Source organism: Bactrocera oleae, chromosome 5 (assembly GCF_042242935.1).
Source record: "Bactrocera oleae isolate idBacOlea1 chromosome 5, idBacOlea1, whole genome shotgun sequence".
In the NCBI taxonomy this organism is placed as follows: Eukaryota; Metazoa; Arthropoda; class Insecta; order Diptera; family Tephritidae; genus Bactrocera; species Bactrocera oleae.
Genome location: NC_091539.1, coordinates 14923244 through 14946998, shown reverse-complemented (window position 1 = coordinate 14946998; position 23755 = coordinate 14923244). Strand labels below are relative to the sequence as shown.

At 36.4% G+C, this 23755-nt stretch overlaps 5 protein-coding genes across 11 annotated transcripts in view; 4 read left to right on the top strand and 1 right to left on the bottom strand.

Annotated features, from left to right (window-relative positions):
- Positions 1-23755, bottom strand: part of Flo2 (flotillin-2) — a 315478-nt gene that overhangs the window by 67532 nt on the left and 224191 nt on the right. The window lies entirely within an intron of this gene.
- LOC106617460 (ecdysone oxidase) lies at positions 1494-4924 on the top strand. Of its 2 annotated transcripts, none has more exons than XM_014234658.3 (3): positions 1494-1643; positions 1714-2099; positions 3206-4924. In XM_014234658.3, exons 1-3 carry the CDS (start codon positions 1595-1597, stop codon positions 4769-4771), a joined length of 2001 nt encoding a protein of 666 aa, XP_014090133.1. In that variant the 5' UTR covers positions 1494-1594; the 3' UTR covers positions 4772-4924. The 2 variants fall into 2 exon arrangements, with proteins under 2 accessions (XP_014090133.1, XP_069966122.1); XM_070110021.1 differs by having other exon boundaries at positions 1516-1643; positions 1696-2099.
- On the top strand, positions 6927-9954 carry LOC106617448 (glucose dehydrogenase [FAD, quinone]). The gene is made up of 3 exons (XM_014234642.3): positions 6927-7873; positions 7931-8773; positions 8841-9954. Exons 1-3 carry the CDS (start codon positions 7196-7198, stop codon positions 9219-9221), a joined length of 1902 nt encoding a protein of 633 aa, XP_014090117.2. The 5' UTR covers positions 6927-7195; the 3' UTR covers positions 9222-9954.
- On the top strand, positions 11832-13005 carry LOC106617473 (uncharacterized). The gene is made up of 2 exons (XM_014234680.3): positions 11832-12166; positions 12235-13005. Exons 1-2 carry the CDS (start codon positions 11869-11871, stop codon positions 12345-12347), a joined length of 411 nt encoding a protein of 136 aa, XP_014090155.1. The 5' UTR covers positions 11832-11868; the 3' UTR covers positions 12348-13005.
- On the top strand, positions 20839-23079 carry LOC106617465 (glucose dehydrogenase [FAD, quinone]). Of its 3 annotated transcripts, none has more exons than XM_036371239.2 (3): positions 20839-20960; positions 21036-21341; positions 21426-23079. In XM_036371239.2, the coding sequence occupies exons 2-3, from the start codon at positions 21051-21053 to the stop codon at positions 22977-22979; spliced, it is 1845 nt and encodes a 614-aa protein (XP_036227132.2). In that variant the 5' UTR covers positions 20839-20960; positions 21036-21050; the 3' UTR covers positions 22980-23079. The 3 variants fall into 3 exon arrangements, with proteins under 3 accessions (XP_036227132.2, XP_014090143.2, XP_014090144.2); XM_014234668.3 differs by having other exon boundaries at positions 21399-23079; XM_014234669.3 differs by having other exon boundaries at positions 20845-20960; positions 21015-21341; positions 21399-23079.

Below are 23755 nucleotides of genomic sequence, written 5' to 3'. Positions count from 1 at the left end.
GAAAATATAATGATAAAAAGAATATATCTTTATACCATTGAACAGCAAGTGGCTATGGAATTGAAACCTGAGCCCATCATCATTTGACGATGGGGCCGAGTTTTAATAGGCGAACTTATGATTTATTGATGATCTCAACGGAAACAGAAACTTTGTCGAACTTAGAACGCTGATAACTCTTTTTTCTCGGTTATGCCTTGTTAACTATTTTACATATTTTGGAATTCCGAACTGTAAGTACACAATTAATAATGGTCTAACTTTAGGGCATTTACTGGATAATATTTAATTGAGTTCGAAATTATGGAGAACTGTGAAAATACGTGCCCTTAAAATCTTTTATATAAAAATCCACTTCAATCAGTATAGGAAAGATTGTATGCTGATTACTCAGCCCATCAGAGCTTGTGGCATATTTATATATTCTTTAAATGATAAAGATAACGATATATGGTTACTTCTAGTATTGATCAGAGTGCTCGAACTAGAGGTTGAGTAAGTAAATATTTGAATAAATGAACCTTAAAGTGAAGAGAATTAATAGCTTTCAAATATCGAGTTTTGGTTTAAAAACTACTTTGCAAAGGCGGTTATGTTATTAATGTTTTCATCAATTCGATTAATTCCAGCCAAAAGATTTATTTTCACCAGCGTTTGAAGTTTATGACATTGTAGAAAAATAATAAGCCACGAAATTTCAAGCAGCACAAATAAAGTTCTGGTAAAAGAGTTTCGAAAATGAATATTTGCTGTTGCAATAATACCACTCCACGAAATTTCGTAACTGTAGCAAAGTCAAATTATTCTCAATATTAAATTTTTATGGGCATTTTGAAATCAATGTTGAAGTTCAAATTAATAAAATTTTAATATATTGTATGAAGATGTTTACCAAAAACTCATAATGAATAACCCTATATGTACTCTTATATTTTTGGCGTTACAGTTTGACAACCACTGACATGCGTCAGCATTTCCAATCTACGCGCTTTCGCTCTTTCAATACACGCTGAGCTTAACGTGGTGAATTTACTTTTTTAGGTAAAAAGTTCGTTAACCGTTGAACTGGAATGTTGGAACTACCAACAACACACAGCAGTTAAATATTTAAATTTCGAAAACAACCTTAACCAAATATAAATGAAGCTACCAGCTTTTACTCACAAAAATAAGTGCAATAAAATATTGGAACCATAGATAAATATTATATATATTTTATATTGCAAATATACTCATAATACAAAGCAAAAATGTACTGTTATACAGCGCGTCGCAATGCAGCAACAAAATATTGTATTGTATATATACATATGTATGTATGTAAGTGTCTTACAAGTTGTTTTCTGCTGTCCAAACATTACTTGCTGATATAATAATCTGTTCAAAAACAAAGCGCAGAGTTGCGCCGAAAACAATTAAAAAAATTAAGGCTTCTATTGTTACCGCGATCGTCCATAAAATGCCGAGATAAATGTAAACGCATATAATATAAATTTAAATTTAATATTTTAACGCATTTCAATTATTTTCGATTTTGCGCTGAGAAAGGTAAGCTTTTTAGTCGAAGCTCAGCGCCTGCGGTAAACACACTGCGATGCTAACCAGCTACTTGGCGTGCACGAAATTCCGTTATTTCATTTGGGGTAAACAAAATAGAATTATACATATAACGGTAAATTGTATTTTATTTCTAAGGCGTTACCTCTTCTACAGCAACGGTTGCCTTGACGCTAGTGGTGATTGCAGTGATAAGCGGCACAACGCTTGCGAGCGGAATCAACGACGCTGGCAAGTTTCTGACAGCAGCCAATGACACCACGCCGCCCACAAGCTGCGTTACCTCGTCCGTTGGCAGCGCAGAGGCGCTTGTCAGTAATCTTTTTGCCGCGATAAATACAGCCAAATGTGAGTTGACAAATGCCAGCCAATGGCCTGCTGATTTTGCAGACGAAGCACTAAGTGAAGGCCTGCAGAAGTATGACTTCGTCATTGTGGGCGCCGGTACGGCCGGTTCGGTGGTAGCCAGCCGTTTAACCGAAAATCCGCGTATCAAAGTGCTGCTGCTAGAGGCTGGCGGAGATCCGCCTATAGAATCGGAGGTGAGCTTTTAGATTCTAAATGTTCATAGGAGGTCGACATGCGAGCGAATCTAGCAAGTGCTCTCATAACGTAGTAGCTGAAGCTTTTTGAGGCACTTATATAGTGAAGTATCTTGGCGATGTCATTCATACGAGATCCCGAAAGCGGGACCTCTTTGGGAGCTTTTCAGCTTTAAAAGCCAATCGGAAAGCTATGATTCATAAGTGCAGTGATTAACCACAACCGTTATCAATAGTCATCATTTAATATAAATGTACATATATACAAATGTATTCTTTTACGGATACATTAGATACAAAGTGTGGCATCATTATAATGGTTGGTTGAAAGTGATAAGCATTACTGTATTATTAAGCATATACTGCAATCCGACAAATTCCACAGTATTAAATTGGTAAAACATGGAGATCTTCTATACACTTTAATCTGGAGCGATTTGAGACATATTCAACTCTACTCGGATAAAAGCTGGCAATCGAAGATATAAATGGTCTTACTAACCGTTATTCCGACAGCATTCTAGTTAAAATCGTCTTTTGAGTTTGAATCAATACTCAAAGCTTATTCAACAGGGGCCATACGGATGAGATCCCTGATTCGCCGTGGGTCCTCATACCTTGGCGAAGTAGTTCTGAAAGGAGGAAAGGGTGGAGGAAGACTAGGTCTGGAAACTACTGGCCTGAGCCAAGCAAAAACATTATTAGGAAGGTATAACCTGAAAAGGTGCAAGGCAGTATTAAACTTGGTTAGGTACAAAGATAGGGATTTACACTTCTATACAGGAAGAGGAGCATCACTCCAGACTTAAAGTAAATTTGTATAATAGTTTTACAGGTTGCTGTGAATTGTCTGATTAGAGGCATATATACTTGACAGATCACATCTTCCAGGTGCATGAAAAAGGCTGAAGTGTTTTGCTAAAGACAAATAAAGATTTCCAGCAAAACAGCCTTAACAACGGTTGTTCACCATATTATATATTATATAAATATTATTTACAGTGTAGAACGATAGAATTGTGAATATTATCTCAGTACCTCCTAGTTCGTTTACAATATAAACCTTCTCATTTCTTGTTATCTCAATCTTTCTGCTTTTCTTTCAGATCTTTACAATGAGCTCTACGCTACATCACAGCGCCTATACATGGACGGACTTTGGCGAACCGAATCCGAACTGTTGTCAAGGCATGCAGCAGCGTCGCTGTTATTGGCCACGTGGCAAAATGCTTGGTGGCTCGAGCTCTATGAGTGGAAGTATTTTTTTGCTTGGCAATAAGGAAGATTTCGATCGATGGCGTCTATTGGGCTGCAATAAATGGTCGTGGGAGGAAATGAAATTTCTATACGAAAAGGCGCTCAAAGCCTCGCAGCATGAAGTCGTCGATAAGCCAGTCGGTGCAATAGTATTGAACCACTTTGACCCTCTGGAGCAGCACAAGGAACTAGCGCAACTTGTCTTCAATGCTAGTAGCGAGCTGGGGTTGCGTTATATATCCAATTTAGCAGACGGCACAAGCGTTGGCTATACAGACGCAATACCCGCGAATATAGAAAAGGGAAGGCGCATGAGCGTTGCAAAAACTTATTTGGGGCAAGTATCCCGTTCCCGACCTAATCTACATGTTATTAAGAACGCATTGGTTACAAAGATACTCTTTTCTTCAGACAACAGTCGCGCTATGGGTGTTGAATTCATCTTACGAAATCGCCATCGCTTAAAAGCTGCCGCTACGAGCGAGGTGCTTGTTGCGGCAGGTGCCATTAATTCGCCCAAATTACTGCTACAATCGGGCATTGGTCCAAGCGAGCATTTGAAGGCCCTGAACATAAAACAAGTTGCAGATTTGCCTGTAGGCAATAATCTACATGATCACGGCATGCTGCCTTTGATACTAAGGTTTGAGAGCGAATTTAGTGTGCCACCCAGTATGGGCGAACCACAAAGCGTTGCTGATTATTTTTTGCGCCAAATTGGACCACTTGCAGCTAGCATCAGCATTATGGGTTTCATTAACACCAATACGAGTAGCAGCAGCCAGTATCCCGACTTGCACTTGGTTTCGCACACGATTGTACCTACGGGTAATGCCGACAGCTTCAAATTTCTCCAGCTGCGCGATGAAATAGTCGCAGGGATTTCACGCGCGGCCGGCAATCAGAGCCTCTTACAAATCTATGGATCGTTACTACGTCCTAGTTCGAGAGGCAAAGTGCGTCTTCGCTCGGCCGATCCTCAAGCGCCGCCACTCATATACAATAACTATGCCAGCGAGCGCGCTGATCAGCTCACACTGCTAAGAAATGTGCGCTTTGTGCAGCGCATGTGCACCACTGCGGCGTTTAGAAACTACGGCTTACAGCTGTTGCACGTGCCCATTGAGGAATGTGATCAGCTGCCTTATGACTCGGATGACTATTGGATATGCTACATAAAGTACTTGTATATCGGTGCTTGGCATCCGGTGGGCACATGCCGCATGGGCGCAGACACTGATTCGCACGCTGTGGTAGATCAGCGTCTACGTGTGCGAGGCGTGGACCGGTTGCGTGTGGTGGATGCGAGCATAATGCCGGAAATATCGAGCGGCAATACGAATGGGCCAACAACTCTGATTGCCGAAAAGGCAACCATTATGATTGAAGACGACTGGAAGACGAAACTAGCGTGATTGTTTTCCATTTCTAGTATAATAAACTTATTTTAGATGCAAGGTATTTGCAGATTAAGCTGTGTCTTATTATTAATTTATTCAAACTTATAAATAATTATATGCACTATCGTCATATTTTACGCAGGAAAATAATAAAATATTTAAATCTTTTGCAAGCCGTTAATCTATTCGCGGTAACATTCTAACAACTTGTGCAACATTAGGTTATAGAAAGAGAGAGAGTTGTGGACGACACACAAGTCTGCTACCGTTATATGTTAGTGCTTTTTAGGTTAACATATTTCAGCACCGACTGCCTTATTAGATCTAGAGGTTTGATTCCTCTGAAATCGCTTTTTGGGGTTATTCAGTCCCAGAACGTTAATAAGCTCATGTAAACATTTTTGCGAACGAAACAATTGGTAGCGATACCTGTTGCTTCCTAGTAATTCTAAAATAGTGCCGATCCTCAAGCAAGTACCAGTCTGAGGCAATTTTTTTAAGTAAACACTGGGCACGTGAACTTTGAATGATTCTTTCATATAAAATGGCATGCTTTTGTACATATTTTTGACGACACAGTAAAAATTTCTTTTTTAAAACCAAAGGTATATTCAAGTATGACATTCGAAGTGTGTTGAATAATATTTTCACGAGGAAATATTACAGTATACGGCAATGGCAGCACTGATTGAAACATTTCGTACGTGTACTTTTTAAATTTCATTTGTTACATAATAGTTTTTCTTCGGGTTACGCTAAAACTAAAAAAAATTTAAAAACTTAAGAGGAAAAAGTATATTAATACCTTACCAATACTTAAGAACACTCAAATATGTTGACATTATCCTTTCCAATTTTTTCATTTTAATAAGTCTTCTTTATTCTATTTTAATAAATTCCCTTCATAATATTGATATACGTTAATTTTTAAATGAGTCCTAGATAATCTGAGCAGTACATTACTGAGGAAGAAGTAATGATTAAGTCAATGTATACAGACTGTTGATTATGAATCGTCTTGCTGACAAAATCGACAGAATTGAATAATAGAGAAAATAAAAGTAGAATGTTAGTTTTATATTTAGTTTGATTTATTTAAATTACGAATAATGGAATTATACGTAATAACAAAAAATATTAAACTAAAATCCAACTAATCCGATAATTGCTTATGAAAGGGCTTATAATTAATACATTCACACTATAAATTATTCAAGCAATTAGTTTGAACACCTGTTTAGGTGGTCTACTTAGTCTATTCAATTATTTACATATAATATAACAGGCGTTCCGAACAGCTTCTTGATGAAGTCAATTAGCAACTTTTCCTGTGTGTACCGCTTGTTAATTTATTAAATTAATTGACTGTCTGAAAAGTTGGAGTAAAAGTTTTTCGCAGTAGTCATCTTCTTATTGCAAGCAAGATAGGATGCATAGATTATTCATTCGTTTTTACTGTTTAAAATAAAAGTAATGAAAATTAATGAGCCGGATGATAAAATTTGTAATACGAAGCGTTTCGGATAATCGAAGTTCTAACTAGAAATACGGACCATAGTTAGTCGAATACTCATATCTGAAGCCAAACTTAATCTTTTCAATCTAAAACGACACTTTCTACCGTTCCCACGACAACTGGGTATACGAAACCGGAGTGAACCCAAATATCTATGGCTCTACAATCGTTTGCGGTAGTTGTCACCAAAACCATGAAACATAGCTACTCGAATTCTCGTATACGAGACTCAACCAAAGCCTACCAAGCTGATTCGATGAGAGTCAAAGTTATTCTTCCTCTGCAATTACAACATTTATATATACATTAAACTCCGGGGGTTAGATACCAACTGATTAAACTTTCTAGCTTACTTACTGCCATCATCAAAGATATTATATTTCTACCAGAGCTGACCAAGGTAGAGAAAAGTTTTTTATAACCACGGATGTTTACTATTCGACTTTAAATTTTCCATGGCCAAAGTGTAGTTTATTTTATGAAGAAAGTAAGCTTCTTGCAAAACCGATTATTAGCTTGTTTAATGAGTTTATTTATCATACATAACTACCAAGATCAATAAACATTATGAAAAGAGTACGGTGAACCCGAGATTTAAATGAGTATTTAACATTTTAATTCAGCCATTCGATTTTAGGCCTCATAATTTTTATTAAGTTCAAACTTTTGAATATTTTTTGTTGTTTATATTTTTGTTTTATTTTTATTATTTTGTCTTGTCGTTGGAAAAATTCTGCAAGCGCTGCAAATTGTAGTTTTTGGGTCAACAAAGCACTGTCTGCCGAAGTAGCATAACGCAAAGCGCATGGCCTAGCTCATTTCCAATCACAGTACAATTTTGAAAACGGTTTGAAACAGTTAAGCGCACCTGAAATTTAACAACTAACAAAAAGAAGTCTTTCTGTTGCTGTTACATTTGTGAAATGATAGGTGGAGAAGGTTTTGTAACGCTGTGGCGCTTTGTTCTCACGGCTCTACCAAGCGCGACAATCATTGTTATGCTCTTCGATGGCATAAATATTTACCGACCTGACATAGTTGATGAGGACAACCGACTGCGCGCATTGAATGTTTTGAATTTACGTGACTCATATGACTTTGTTATTATTGGTGGCGGCACGGCGGGATGTGTGCTCGCATCGCGTCTGTCGGAGGTGCGGAACTGGAGTGTGTTATTGCTGGAAGCCGGCGGTGATGAGCCCATGTTATCGGAATTGCCGATGTTGTATCCAGTATTCCAGCGCAGTCCATTTGATTGGGGTTATCGCACAGAGCCATCTGATCGCTACTGCCTCGCCATGCAAGGACAGAGTTGCTTTTGGCCGCGCGCCAAATTATTAGGCGGCTGTAGCTCAATAAATGCAATGATGCATATACGTGGTAATAGACGCGACTACGATCACTGGGCAGAATTGGGTAATGTGGGCTGGAACTATGAAAGCATTTTGCATTATTTTAGAAAATTGGAGGATATGCGTGTGCCAGGCTTCGAGAATGATCGTTTCTACCACGGTTTCGGTGGACCGGTTTCAATTGAAAATTATAGGTTTCCATCTCCGTTATTGGACGTTTTTATGGAAGTAGCCTCGGAGCTGAACCTGGTTTGATGTTAATACAAATATTTGTCAGAATTTTTTGGCTAATTTTCTACTCTTCAGCTCAATCCATTCAACGACTTCAATGGGCGCAGTCAAACCGGCTTCGCTGTGCCGCATGCCACGCTCCGCGATGGGCTGCGTTGCAGTGAAAATAAAGCATATATACGGCCAGTTTGGAAACGTCCGAACCTCGATATAGTGCTACGCGCTTTTGTCAGTCGCATAGTCGTCGATGAGGATTCGAAAGTAGCGCGTGGTGTACACTTTGAGCATTTAGGCTTCATTTATAAGGTTAGCGCACGTCGCGAAGTCATACTCTCAGCTGGCGCTATAGCCAGCCCTCAATTGCTGATGACTTCGGGTATCGGACCCGAACAACAACTAATTCAACATGGCATACCACTTATACAGCACTTGCCTGGTGTGGGTATCAATCTACAAGATCACATATCTACTACAGGGCCACAGTATCTCGTTGACAACAGCGTAACTGGGCATCGGCTTTCGTTCATTGTGCCGGAAATGTTGAATGCGCGGTCAGTGGACTCCTTTCTACATCAGGCAGATGGATTTTTCTATGCCATGCCCATCAGCGAAGTTATGGGCTTCATGAGCACCAAATATCAGGACCCTAAACTGGATTGGCCTGATATACAAATCTTTATGGGCAGTTACGGTTATGGCGCAGACGGTGGTTTGATTGGTCGACGTGGTGGCGGTATATCGTTTGCTAATTACGAAAATGTTTTTGAGCACATGATTTACAAGGATGCCTTCACATTGACAATCTTATTAATGCGGCCCAAGAGTCGCGGTCGTCTAGAGTTAAGATCAAGCAATCCGCGCGTACATCCACGCATCTATGCCAATTATTTCGACGATCCAGTGGATATGGCAGTGATGGTAAGTTGAGAATCATACACCAACAATAAATACAATGGAGTACGTCCTTTTAAATATTGCACCACAGGTGGAAGGCGTCAAATTTGCGCATAGCTTAACACAAACCGCCATCATGCAGCGACTCAATGCCACGCTAAACATTTTCGAATGGCGCAATTGCCCCGAAGTGGAGTACCTGAGCGACGCGTTTTGGGAATGCATTGCGCGTTTCTACTCACAGACGATTTACCATCCGGTGGGCACATGCAAAATGGGCGTATACGACGATCCTTTTGCAGTGGTGGATCCACGTTTGCGCGTTTATGGTGTGCGTGGTTTGCGTGTGATCGATGCCAGCATTATGCCGACCATACCGACGGGCAATACGAATACGCCGACGATAATGATCGCCGAAAAGGGTGCGGACATAATTAAAGAGGAGTGGCTCCGTTACGGCGATGCGCAGTAAATGGGCGGATAATTCATATTTTTTGGGTTTTTTGTATTGCTGGTATCGTTAATTAATTTTTAAATCATTAAGTTTTAAATTGTTCTTTTTTTTTATGTCATCCATACGGAAAAAGCGATGAATAAGTAGGTCTTTAAACGATTTTATTTGTTTATTGAACGCATACAGTTTTTTTTTCGTAAAACTGCTTGCTAGGCATTTTCATTCCTTTTTAGAGCCCTGATCTACTTTAATTCAACAAAATATCTTGTTTTGCTGTCTCGCAATACAAAAAGAGAAAAATTGCATTAAGAAATTGTGCGACCTTCAAGTACAGGAAATAGTTATATATACATATTATTAAATATTGTACATCAAGTTTCTTCGTATAAATATTGTATGATATATTCGAATATATATCGTTTAAAAGGTTATAAATATACTGGTATGCTTCGCTACAATGAACAGAAAAATACTACTATAATGATTTACAGTCAAACATTTTACTTTCATTAGTTTATTTTTGTATATTTTTATCTCAGAATATAAGGCAACAATCCCGCCAATAACCGTTTTTATAGAGCAACCAGAAAAACTTGAAATTTATAGACGATAAATATGTGAACATAAAGTTTTGTCTGGCTTAGTACAGTGGTCGTCCAATATAATCCATTTTATATTTTACACCAAATTCACCAAATCCAAATATTTGTTAAAGTGCTTTCAAATAAATAACCAAATAATTTAATTTAATTCAAAGACAAAAAACTATGAAAACTTTCTTTATTTAATACATAAACTAATATCAAAGTCTCACATTAGGGAAAACTGGTGCTACCAGGATCAATGTTGATTCAACGTACAAGTCAGCTCTGCTATATCATCTTCTTCATCGAATCCTACAAAACCAAAATTTAAAATAAGTCTCCAACAGATAGAATTCTTTGGCAGTTTTTCCAAAGAAAACTTCAATAGAGATTCAGCTTTGAAAATATTAATACGTTTTAAAGATTCTCAGATATTATCCGTTAATTTTATTCAAAAGGTAATTTCTATGACGAAGTTCCGTAAGCTTAATAGCATATTCATCCATCGGTTGAATCAATGGCGTTACATTACGTGGCATAACAATTGCCCAAATCATTTCGTCAACGGTAGCTTTAACCAGTTCGTTTTCAGCTGGTTGACTTGCAGCATTAACCAAGATAAGCAGCGCTTTTTTGGAATGTTCTGTTCATCCAAAAATTCAATAACCTTTAAAACACGAATTTTTTAAACATACCGGTGGAACAAAGTGATCGAAAAACTATTTTTAAAGAATTTATAGAATGATAAATATTCATCTAAGCAGATTTCGAGTTCATATACATAAGTTAGGAGTGGCAATTTGTATTTGAAAGATCTTGTGTTCTGAGATTTTCCAATTACTAAAAATGGTAATTTCTTGTTTCCCACAACATTGGCATGCTAAAAATCTTAAACTTTCTTTGGTGTTCTTTCTTCTTGGAGCAAATGCTGCAAATATTCAGGAAGAACGCAAGTTTTTTCGTGGAGCAAATACCAACAAATACCGCTTTCATGCATTAAAGATTGCTTCGTATGTAAGCTTATAATTACGTTTTCTAGCATATTTTTAAAAAGATTCACACTATCTACAGACATATACCGAAGCGTTTTTTAAGCTTAATTTAGTCTCACATCACTGGAAAAAATTCCCTTGTAGAACTTAAAATGAAACTATGTCATCATTGCCTTTGAAACAGCACCACAAATACATAGTAATATGGTTTCGACGGTGAGTCATAAACCATTTGTATTGTAGAAGACTTGCTCTATTTTAGGAAACTCACTTTGTTTAAGGACTCGATGTTAAATTTAGTTTTTTTTTATTGTATAAAGCTACAGACTTTGGTACTCCATATTTCGAGGATTTGCATATTTCAAGGTTCGAGACTCTAATTTTAGCACAGAGATGTCACGATTAACTGTTTGGGTCTTTTGCAATTGAATACGCAGCGGTAACACTATTTGCTCACTGATTGTATTCCAAAATTTTACAATAAGGCAGAATTTTGTTTTGAAAAAATATATTGTTTTGATCTTATGGTAAGCTGATATTAGAAACGTCGTCCATATTTAATCAGTGATCTTTTTGTTAACAGATTCTCTTACATTGGTTATAATACATATATTTGAACGGTTTTGTAACTTCTTCAAGAGCTAGTACAAGTATTTAGGCATTAGGCAGGCTAGGACCGCAGAATGTTGAAATTGAGCCACAATGTTATGAAGTTGTAACTCAATTGCTCTATTTTGAGCCTCAACATATAAATCTCCAGAGTGTGATTGAAATTATCTCCGTCTCGGCATTTGTTACACAATTTGAGAGCATACGAGTATGTTATAAAGGAGTATGTTGTTGTTGCGCATGCGCTAAATAGTGTACGCCACCAGTGCCTGAGTGATATGTTGCAGGTGCAACTTTTGAGCAACCATAGCCTTAAACGAGTATGTATTATGTTAATAAATATTTTGCACATAACACAGCATGTAACTGTATTTGAGCGTATACACTGACGCGCCGAGAGTCACACACCGCAAAACATTGTAAATAATATAAAGAATGAAGTACTTGCGCGATCAGTAGTCAGTCGAATGTATAACGAGAATGTCGCCGTTAGCAAACAGTTTGTACTCTAAGCGTGCGCTTTGCTACATAATGCTTGGCTGGACGTTGCTTGTAGCAGCCGTGAGTGCACAGGGTCAACGTGATGAGTTCATCATACGCGTCGCCGAACTACCCAACGACTTGCCCAATGAATCGGATAGTGCTGCAAGTGTGGGCGGTGGGTTCAACTTAAATTTTGACGATTTCTCAACCAATGTCGCGACGGGTTTGGGTGGTTTGACGATTGGCGATGCGGCGGCGCAGCAACAGCTGCAGGCGCCCGATGCGGTAGTGGAGGGTGAGTGTGCTCATACGCAGACATAATCGATGTAGTATGTTGAAATGCATTTTAACCGTTTCTCATAGGTCTGAACTTGCTGCAGCGCAACAATTTGGTGGCAGCTGCGGGAAATGCGCAGGCGCCTGGACCACAACAACGCATACGTCAGAATTTAAATAGCGGTTTGCGGCGACGTTGAGTCGACAGTGCAAACAATAGCAAACTTATCGTATTATGAATTATAAAATCAATTATTATTAATGCAGCAACTTTGCGAATAACATAATTATTACTTGCCTTTAGAATATTAAGGTGACTATGCGCGCCAACTCAATGCAAACTTATTTTTTTATATACAACAGCTGAACTAAAGAGCGGCGAACAATTGTGATTCAATTGAAATTGATTTTTTGTACCTAAGTGCGGTTAATTAATTGTATATTATCACAGGTGAATGCCGTTTGGTGCGAATAATTTACTTGAAAGTGTGATTGTTTCAATTATTGCGCCAATTTCATAGCAAAATCCATAATTGTGATGTTGCCATGAGGGCTTGAGTTTTTATTTTAATAAAATAAATACTTTAATTGGCGTTTTCTACTTTTATAATCGCACATAATTATTGACATAGGAAACCACAGTACTTCTGTTTGCACTGAAAAAAATACGCATAAATTTGGAAATATATATTAGAGATGCAATTGCCGGATACTGATAACTAATGTCAGGATTGCTGATTGCTGCGTTATTATAATATAAAAATGTATAACTATTGTAATTGTAATATATATACATATACTAAGTAGGGTGTTAGTGGAAAATATAGTATAAAATATATAATCATATTTGTCAAATAATTTTATTCTCATCATAAACAATTATTTCACATTTCGTTTTTCTAAAAAAAAATTAGTCAATCCTAAAAATAGCGAAATATCTCAAACTGAGTTGACTGTAGTTGACTTAAATAAGTTAAGACAGATGATACTTTACAAATGTAAACTATTTGACTCTAAAAACTATTTTCTTATAGTTTGTAAAACTTACTTCAAGGAAGTCCTTATTGAAGCAAAAATACTTCGAAATCAAAATGATACAGATGTTGCTAGTTAAGCTCAATCCATTTTCTGGGATGTCATAATAAGGAAACTACGGGAAAACATTTTCTATTGCGCGCAAATGTGATTTTGATTTTCCAAATTGATGTTAAATTAGAAATATTGTAACTTCGGTACTTTCAAATGTCAAAAAGTTGTCAATTTCAATAGTTATAACATTTCACACGAAGTGGATTGACAATCATATATTCAACTTTTTCACCAGATTGCCAATTTGGCTCGCTTTCATAGATTTCACTACGACTGTCTTTAAATTTAATTTTTAGTATATCTCTCTCTCAAAACTGGTATGATCCACGAACACAAAAAAATTATTTTATATTCAATCTGTTCTTTTAATTTTTTTGTAACTTTTTCATATGTTAACAACCTGTTTACTTCAAATAAACTGAAAAATTAACTCAGCTGGTAAGGAATCTAGCTGCCAGATATTCATTACATCTTTAGTACGAATAGATGCATTTATTTTTGTACAAAATAAAAATAAAAAAACTCAAACATTTGGATATTTCAATTTTTCACATAAAATTTTGAGGAAATGTGTGTGAAAGGTTTTAATACAATAGTTGTAGATCTTTTCATTACCAACAAAATTGCCATATAACTTGTTCCTATAGGACCCGACTTTGCCAGAAATCACGATAAACCATTTTTAACCCTTAAAAATTTCACCACGCCCCTTCCTGTCCTCTTCTCGACCACAGATTGCATGTAAATTATTTTATATATTAGTTTTGTTATTTTATCTCTCGTTTCCCATGGGTTCATTTTAACATGGTTTTTTTGCTTTCAAAAATTATCTACCTTGGTCTAATTTGTTTGATACCACTATATAAGTATTTTGTACGACAATAAGATATATTTCTATAATTTAAACAATTTATTTCTTTAAAACAGTTTGTATTGTATAAAAAATCTAGACAAACAGTATATTCTAAGATGAAAATCAAATAAAATTCCCGAATTATCCTTGTCTGGGAAACGAATAGAAAACAAGGCATGTGTTTACAAATTATCATTTAGTAGCCCCGAACTATCAGCTGATCAAAGTTGTCATTGGGACATCCTTTACCACGTGGTGGGTTTCTTTAAGTATTTCGTACAGATATGTGAGCACTACTAATTATTTTTATGAATTGTATTTTATGTATTGCGTGTTGTATTTTCATCAATTACATAACTTTAGTGTGATACAGCGACCTTTAGGCAGCACTGTTCTTAGATCATAATAAAGCTCTCGCAACATGTTGCTACAGAGTACAATAGTTTTGTTGTTGTTTGTATCACCTAAAACTAATCGAGTTAGATATAGTATTATATATATATAAATGATCAGGATGAAAAAACGAGTTGAAATCCGGGTAACTGTTTGTCATTCTGTCCGTTCGCCCCTCTATCGACAGTGTGAAAAAGGGGGAAATCGGATGACAACCTCGCCCACTCCTTAAACTGTTGCTACTGTTAAAAACTACGAAAAGCGCGATAAATCAAGCACTAAACACGCCAGAGACATTGGATTTGCTTAGCTGATTTCAACCAACTTCTTCTCATATTTCTATGTTAAAGTGCGAAAATGGGTGAAATCGGACTACAACCACGCCCATTTCGCATATAACACCATTTTAAATTCCATATGATTATTTCACTCTCCACTATACAAATCAAGCAACAATGATTGTATCGGGGTAAAACTTTGCGTGAATAATGTGTTTAAAGTATGCCACCTTGTGACTAAAAGTTGTCTAAATCGAACTAAAACTGTTCAAGCCCCTAGGTACTGAATATGTGGACCCCAGTGCCTATAGTTGACTTTTTACCGATAATATCGGTCAATGTGTAAGATATAAAATTGAAATTCACATAATAAAATAAATAAATGAAACTCTCGATAATAGTATGTTTTTGTGTCAGAAATGGGTTTAATCGTATTAATCTTCGATAACTTGAGTAAAAATTGAGATATCCTAATGAAATTTGGTACACGTGTTCTTTAAAAAAAAATTGAAGAGGAGTTCGTAGATGGGTGTAATGAGACCACAAAATTGCAAAATTAAGATACAAAACCGTAATTTAATACAATGAATCGCAATAATTAAGTCTGACTAAATTCGGGTGTAACCGAACAGTTTATACTCGTGCAATTCGCAAGGTTCAAAACCAGTCATGTACTTACATAGTTTTATTAATATATGTACAAATTAAATAATCGAATCAACAAAAATTATATTAAATTCATTCTTAAATGAGATATATCTGATATAAACTTAACCAAAGGGCTAGGGCAAGTTTTCACCCGATTTTCTCTTGTTTTCACTAAGACAAATCACATATTGACCAATATATGCGGTATAAAGTAAATCGGGAGTTTGAAAATATTTATATTAGGTATATAGCGGCTAGGAGAAGCATTCATTCAATTCAACCCATTTTTGACATACAGACATACTGTTATCAGGAAAGGATTTGATGCGAATTTGGATAACATATCACACGGATTCACCGATATTTAAATTGTTCGCTGTAGGAACTGAGGTCCACATACTCGGTATCTGGGAGCTTGAACAGTTGTCTTCCGATTTTGAAAATTTTTGGTCACAAGGTGGGCTACTTTAAGCTCACTATTCGGGCAAAATTGTATTCCCATACGTTTATTGGTGCTTGATTTGCATACGGAAAGTGAAAGAATCAGCTGGAATTTAAAATTGTGTTATATGGGAAGTACAATACATAGATGTGGTTGTAGTTCAATTTAGCCTTTTTTCGCACTGGATCATACGAATATGAAGATAAAATTACCTAAAGAATTCGGTCGAAATCGGTCAAGTAGGTCCTGAGATATGAGTTTTCACCTGAATGTAGGCGGTGCCACGCCCATTGACTTATTTTGACTCCGGCTCTTAACAACTACTCGTACCATCTTCAATGTAAATTTTTATGTGTCTGGAGTATTTATTTATTGATTTGTCACGCTTTCAGTAGTTTTTAACTAAACCGTTATATGGGAAGTGGGCGGGGGTATCATCCGATTTCAGGTTTAGGAGATAGGTACATTAAACCTATCAAAAGTTTTCAACTTTTCAGCCCACAGGTGCTCCTTGCTACTGCGATCTTTTACACTAAATTACAGTTTTATATCTTAATTTAGTGCTTAGGTATGGCACTTTATAGATTTTCGTTTAATGGCGTTTTGTGTGTATGGACATTCATTCGGATGTAAGACATTCGGATGTCAACTCGTGTCGTCATCCTGATCATTTATATAGCACATATATAACCCTTTATCTTTCTCGATATAATTTAGGTGACACAAACAACCGTTAGGTGAACAAAACTGTTATACTCTGAAGCAACATGTTGCAAGAGTATAAAAATGTTGCGAAAAAATTCAACTTGCACTATTCCAAGAAACCGAATAGATTAAAAGCAAATTTGGTATCTTATTAACTTATTGTATATATATTATAGACCGTGGAGTCACTTAGTTTCATTATCATTTTCCTTCGCGTCCGTAAGTGATATAAACTCAATCGAAGAGGCTAAACTTAATTATTGGGTATATGAGGAAAAGGCCAAGCTAAGCCAAATTGGAAGTCATTATTTTATACCAAAGCCGGGACCCATTTCTTTCATATTCAGCGCTAGGCCACATTATGTTTAAGAATTGCACTTAATTTCATTAAAATATCACACATTTTGACCATTATAAATGCTCTAAAGCCAAATGGGGACAGAAGATTGATGGAGAGTTAAAATAGCTGAAAAAAGCTAGATTTGGTATATCGAAGCTAGGAGAAATCTGTACTGATTGCATTAACTATTGCCATTATTCCATTATTCAAATTTACCAAGAATATATTTCAATGCAGTTTTATGAAGATAACTCACACATAGACCGACATATTTTACATAGAGTCTGTTAGAATAAAAAAAATCAAATTGTATAGCAAATGGGAGTTTCGGCAATTCGTAGAACAATTTCACATATTTTCGGAACTAACCTGAAATTTATACAATATTATACGTTCACTTAAGTTTGCTAAGACCTGTTACACATTGAGCGATATATTCGATATAAAGCCAACTGGAAGTTTAAAATACTAACTGTAATACCCTAATACTTATAACAAATGGAGACTAAGCGTGAAATTGCTAATGCCGTAGGCATCGATGTTCAGATGAACGTGTACTTCATATTTTACATGGATAATTACATACAAGTATGAAGAAGCTGTTTGGAAATTTAGTGCTGCACACGTTAACAATTCAACAGAAACTAGAACGAAAATAAATTTCTGAGCATAACTTAGAGCTTTTAAGCAGAATAACGACGAATTCTTGCGTCGTTTTATAACTATGGATGAGACTTGGATGATCCTAAATTGAAACGAGAACATTTACAGTGGACTAAAGCTGGTTGTTCAGCTCCAAAGCAAATGAAGTAACAACTATCAGCAAAGAAGGTTATGGCATCAGCTGGATGAAAAAAATTTGTGAGAAAAGACCTGGTTTGCAGCACAAAAAAATTACTTTTCATCAAGTAAAAGCACCTTTTCACAAAGGTGTTTTAACAATGACAAAATTCAACGAATTAAAGTACGAATTGCTTGAGCATTCACCGTATTCACCAGATTTGGCTCCCAGCGACTACTATCTTTTCAGAAACCGAAAACAATTCCTTCGTGGAAAGCGCTTTTCGTCGAATGAAGAAACTATTACAGCCGTAGACGGGTATTTGGCAGAGCTTCTGGATCATTATAGGGATGGTATAAAATTATTGGACGATCATTGGAATAAGTGTATTGAAGTTAAGGGAGATTATATTGAATAAAAAATATATTTCATACCAAACAGTGTTTTTTCATTTCGAGCGCAGAAACTTTTCAGCCAACCTGTATGTGTATGGTTTTATACCATGCTGGAAAATACCGGATGTTTGAAAATCCATACGTTAGGTATTTGGGATCTAGGGCATAAGAACAAAGAGTTATTAAATAGAGATGCTATCTTAATTTCTTTAAAAAAATATTCTCACCAAATTTTAATACTAGACCTCCCAGATCGACCGATATTTTCGGTAAAAAATAAAAATGGGCTATATATTTGACATAAAAAGTTATAGTCCGATTCCGCCTATTTTCGGACGTAAGTAATTGCATACCTTAAATATACTTTACGTGCAATGTTTGATTTTTTTAGTCTTTATTATTTTATTAATTTTATATTCCATCTCTTCTTTTAATTTTTCAACTTTTTTAAATGTCAACAATTTTTTTACTTAAAATAAATTGGAAATTCTATTCAGCTCGTAAATTATTTAGCTGTCGGATATTCATTACATTTTTAGTACAAATATAAACATTTATTATTATACCCTTCTTTGACAGAGATCGGGACTACTATGGAAAAATTCTCCTATCAAAGTGATTTGTATCTTGAAAGTGGGCCTGGATCGAAAATATTTTTAACGTTGTTATTATGCATGTTATATTCGAAAAGGATGCTCTTTGGAATTTTTCAAGACAAATGGAAGTTTCTGCTATGTTTCTACCACCTTCGGAAGCTTTCTAGTTTTTTATTATACATTTTATAATTGAAAAAACTGTCTTTCGACAGTCTGCCTATTCAGAAATCTATTTGGCCCCAATCCATAAATGGTAAATTTAAAGTCAATTCTCTCGGATAATATTAACATATATATAAATAATAGTTGTTAGAACGAATACAAAGTTGTGGTCGGGACAGGGTTCTGATAACTGTTACCATGGTTCACCGGCAGAAAAAGACACATTATTTGTTATCGTCGTAGGTACTTCAAATATAAAATAAAAAACCTCAGCCGGTCAGCCATGAAATACGAACGAAAAAGGTGAAAAATATATAAGAAAAAACCCTGGAGAAGTGAAAAGATATACCACTTATGTCTGCGTTCAATTTTTCACAATTTGCTTGATATAAAAATGAGAGTACAGCAAAAAAACGAGACAAAATCCAATAAAAAAAGATTTCTGATCGTGCGACTATGATCGAGTCGTTATATAACTAAACATAAGGAAAATGTAACTCTGCAAAATAAGGTAAACTATAATATATCAGGTACAACATAATAGTATTTTGGAAATTAATTAGATAAACAGGTTGTCTTGTATAAAAAATTCAGACAAATTTCGTGCCTGATATAGACCTGGCCATACGAGAAAATATTTCATAATAAGACGTTTTTTTATAATAGCGATAACCTCTCGACAAAGAATTTAAAATCCTCGAGTATATTCTAAGATGAAAATAAAATAAAATTCTAGAACCATCTTTTCTCGAACACGAATAGAAAACAAGGCAGGTGTTCTATTTTGTGACCGCCAGCAATCAGCTGATAAAAGTTGTGACCACGTGGTGATTTTTTGTAAGTATTTAGTACAGATATGCGAGCACTACTAATTATTATTGTTATGAGTTGTATTTTTATACTCTTGCAACATTTTGCTACAGGGTATAAGAAGTACAAGTAGTTTTGTTCACCTAACAATTGATAGTATCACCTAAAACTAATTGAGAAAAATATGGAGTTATATATATATAAATGATCAGGATGACTAGACGAGCTGAATTCCGAGTGACTGTCTGTTCGTCTGTCCGTCCGTGCAAGCGATAACTTGAGTAAAAATTGAGATATATTGATGAAACAACCCAAGGTGTTGGTATTGCAGATGGGCAGAATCGGAACATTACCACGCCCACAAAACTCCATTAATCGAAAACATATATAAGTGCCATAACTAAGCACCACAATAAGATACCCTCTGTGAAAATGAGTGAATAATATCGGATAATAACCTCGCCCACTCCCTTTATAACGGTTTTTTAAAAACTATATATATATATATATATATAAAGGGCGATTAATCTATAACTACAAGCGCCAGAGACATGCAATTTTACAACTGAAATCTTACGAATGGGCTTTATGAAGCCGGTGTCAAATTTGGACGATGGGCGTGGCACCGCGCACAGTTAGGTGTAAACCCACTTTCCGTTATCAACTCGACCGATTTAAAAAAAAATCAGTAGTCCTAACATTCCTATTTTCCAGTGCGAAAAAGAGCGAAATCAGATTATGTATAACTCTCCTTATAACACAATTTTAGTTTTTATCTGGATAAAATTTTGCACGAATAGTGCCTTCGAGGTCTGCCACCTTATCACCAAAAATTGTCCAAGTCGAGCCAAAACTATTTAACTATACTTGCAAAGTGGCGAGAGTATAAAATGTTCGGTTACACCTGAAATTAACTATTCCTTACTTGTTTGTATTGCGTGTTGTATACACAGCAATTACATAACTTTAATGAGATGCAGTGAACTTTAGGCAGCACCGTTCTTAGTACATTATTGTAGAACTTGAATTCATGACCAGGCCTTCTTTATTTATATGCCGTCAGTCATACGCATAATTATCAATGAAATATCAATAATGTTAAATGCATTAATTTAAATTAAAACAATCGTGAGAAACTAAATTCTAACGCAGTGGATTATAAAAAGAAGGTTTTCTATGATAAGCTCCGTCAGTATTTTATTGAACTGTGGCAAGTTTTCTTAGTAAAGCGCAACGAAAACAGTTTCCAACAAGGACCAATATAATCATCGATTCACTTCATATTAAATATAAATAATATATTAGAGCGTTAATGTAATAAGTAAGATAATGAGTGGAAATATTGCAGGTTATATACGTATAAAGGGTGTCATAGTATACACTATACTTTTTTCAGAACTAACTCATCACAATGTCATCGCTACTAAGCAATCAATGCGCTGCACAAAGCGTCGGCACTTTCAACAACTTGGTGACGACGCTAATCCAGGCTCTGTTAGTCGCACAGTGCGAAATCTCACCGCCCGAGCTGTGGCCAAAAGACTACGCAGTTCATGCATTGGAACATGGTTTGGACGCGTATGACTTTGTGGTGGTAGGTGCGGGCTCAGCGGGTTCAGTGATGGCCAGTCGGTTGAGCGAGAATCCAAACTGGAAAGTGTTAATGTTGGAGGCAGGCAGCGATCCGCCACAAGAATCTGAGGTGGGCTTGTTAGCTAATTAGAATAAAAAAGTGCTTTAATTAAACGCATTTTTATAGGTGCCGAACCTTTCTTTCGCTTTGCAGCATACAAATGTGACTTGGAATTATTTGACTGAGTACAGCGATAGGGCTTGCTTAGGCTTTTTTGATCGGCGTTGCTTTTTGCCACGCGGTAAAATGATTGGTGGCACAGGTGCTCTTAATGCCATGCTTTATGTGCGTGGAAATCCTCGTGATTACGACCGTTGGGCTCAAGCTGGTAATGTAGGTTGGGGTTGGAACGATGTGTTGCCGTATTTTGAACGTTCAGTGCGTCCTATTGGTAATGACACCCACCCACAGGGTTATGTAACACTCAATAATTTTCCAGTCACCGATCCGGAGTTAGAACAAATGATCTATGCAGGTAGTGCAGAGTTGGGCACACCCCGCGTAGATTTATTCACTGAAGGCAGTGAGACCGGATATTCCAATATTCCGGGCACTATTCGTAATGGACGTCGAACGAGCACTGGAAAGGGACATCTCGCTCATGTTGCAAATCGACCCAACATGCAAGTTATTAAAAATGCGCACGTGACCAAACTAATTTTCGACGAGACTGGCAAAAATGTACACTCAGTAAGCTTCATATTGCAAGATCGATATGAAATGAAAGTCGACGTTACGAAAGAGTTGGTGTTGTCAGCAGGTGCAATAGATTCACCAAAGCTACTGATGTTGTCTGGTGTCGGTCCAGCAAAACATTTGGCTGATTTGAATATACCGCTTATACATGACTTGCCCATCGGTGATAATCTGCAAGATCATGTCCACATTTTAACTTTCTTAAAATTGAACGAGAACACAGCGAATGTATGGATAAAGGAAGATTCCTTAAACAGCACTTTTAATTACCTAATTTACCGGAAAGGCCCCTTGACCGCTCAGGGCAGCGCATCGCTTACCGGTTTCGTAAATACGCTGACAAATAGTACTTATCCAGATATTTCCATCCACCATTACTTTTATAGACGTGGTAATTTGGCTGGACTGCATCTTTTCTTAAATGGACCTAATTTTAACGACGTTTTCAAATCGACACTTCTTAAGGCTTTAGAAACTGCTGACATTTTGATCATGCTCAATATACTCTCCCATCCAAAGTCTACCGGACAGATACGTCTCCGCAGCACCGATTACAAAGATCCGCCTAAACTGACCCCAAACTATTTCAGCGAACCTGAAGATATGAGCACTCTACTACGTGCTATACGTTTCCAAGAGCAATTGTTGAAGACTTCAGCTTATAAGACAATGAATGCCACTTTACTACTTCCACCAATTGATGAGTGTGATGTTCACAAACCTCAAAGCGATGATTACTGGCATTGCTATATGAAGTATTTCTCCACTACTACTTATCACCCATCGGGTACGGTTAAAATGGCCCCTGAAACAGATGGGACCAGTTGTGTGAATCCACGTTTGCTTTTAGACGGTTGTGGTAATGTACGCGTAACCGATGCCAGTATTATACCACAGATTCCCAGCGCCAACATAAATGCCGCTACCATAATGATAGCTGAAAAGGCAGTTGATTTCATTCGAGAAGATTGGTTGGAAGCGGACTCAGAAGAAGAGAATTGGCAATATTAAAGCTCTAGCTGGAGACTTTGTCTACAAAAAACCAAACATAATATTACTTGCTCTATTTGAGTCAGGAATAATTTATTAAATCCGGTTTTCGTAAAATTAACTGTTCTGTTAAATTACAAATCATTGATTAGTTACTTGAAATCAGATGGATTTGCGATAAGAAATCATTTTTATAGTATTGCAACATGTTGTTACAGATCATAATAGTTTTGATTCCCAACCGTTTATATCATCTAAAAATAATCGAGTTAGAAGTAGGTGTCATGTATATATAAATGATCAAGATGATAAGACGAGTTGAAATCTGAGTGACTGTCTGTTTGTACGTGAAAAATGCGATAAATATATTGCTAAATGCGCCAGAGGCATACAATTTACACCCGATATAGCACGGAAAGGCTTTATATTAGCCGTTTTTAAATTTGAACGATGGGCGTGGCACCGCCCACAGTTAGATGAAAACTCGTATAAGTGGAGTATAAAATGTTCGGTTACACCGAAACTTAGCCCTTCCTTACTTGCTTATATTTGTTTAGTGCCAGTTATGCAATCAATTGGAAGAAAACCTGTAATGATTATAAATACATTTTCCTTAGGCATATTTCCTTGCTGGCTTGTAAAGTATTGTATTTTATTTGTTTGTATATTCAACGAAGCGTAAATATCTTGCAATTAAGTCGGTAAGCTTGAATACAACTTGCTACTGGACTCATATAGGAACACAAAAGCCTTGCTTCATCAGCTCAAAAAATCCTTGTCTTATCTATTTCACCTTT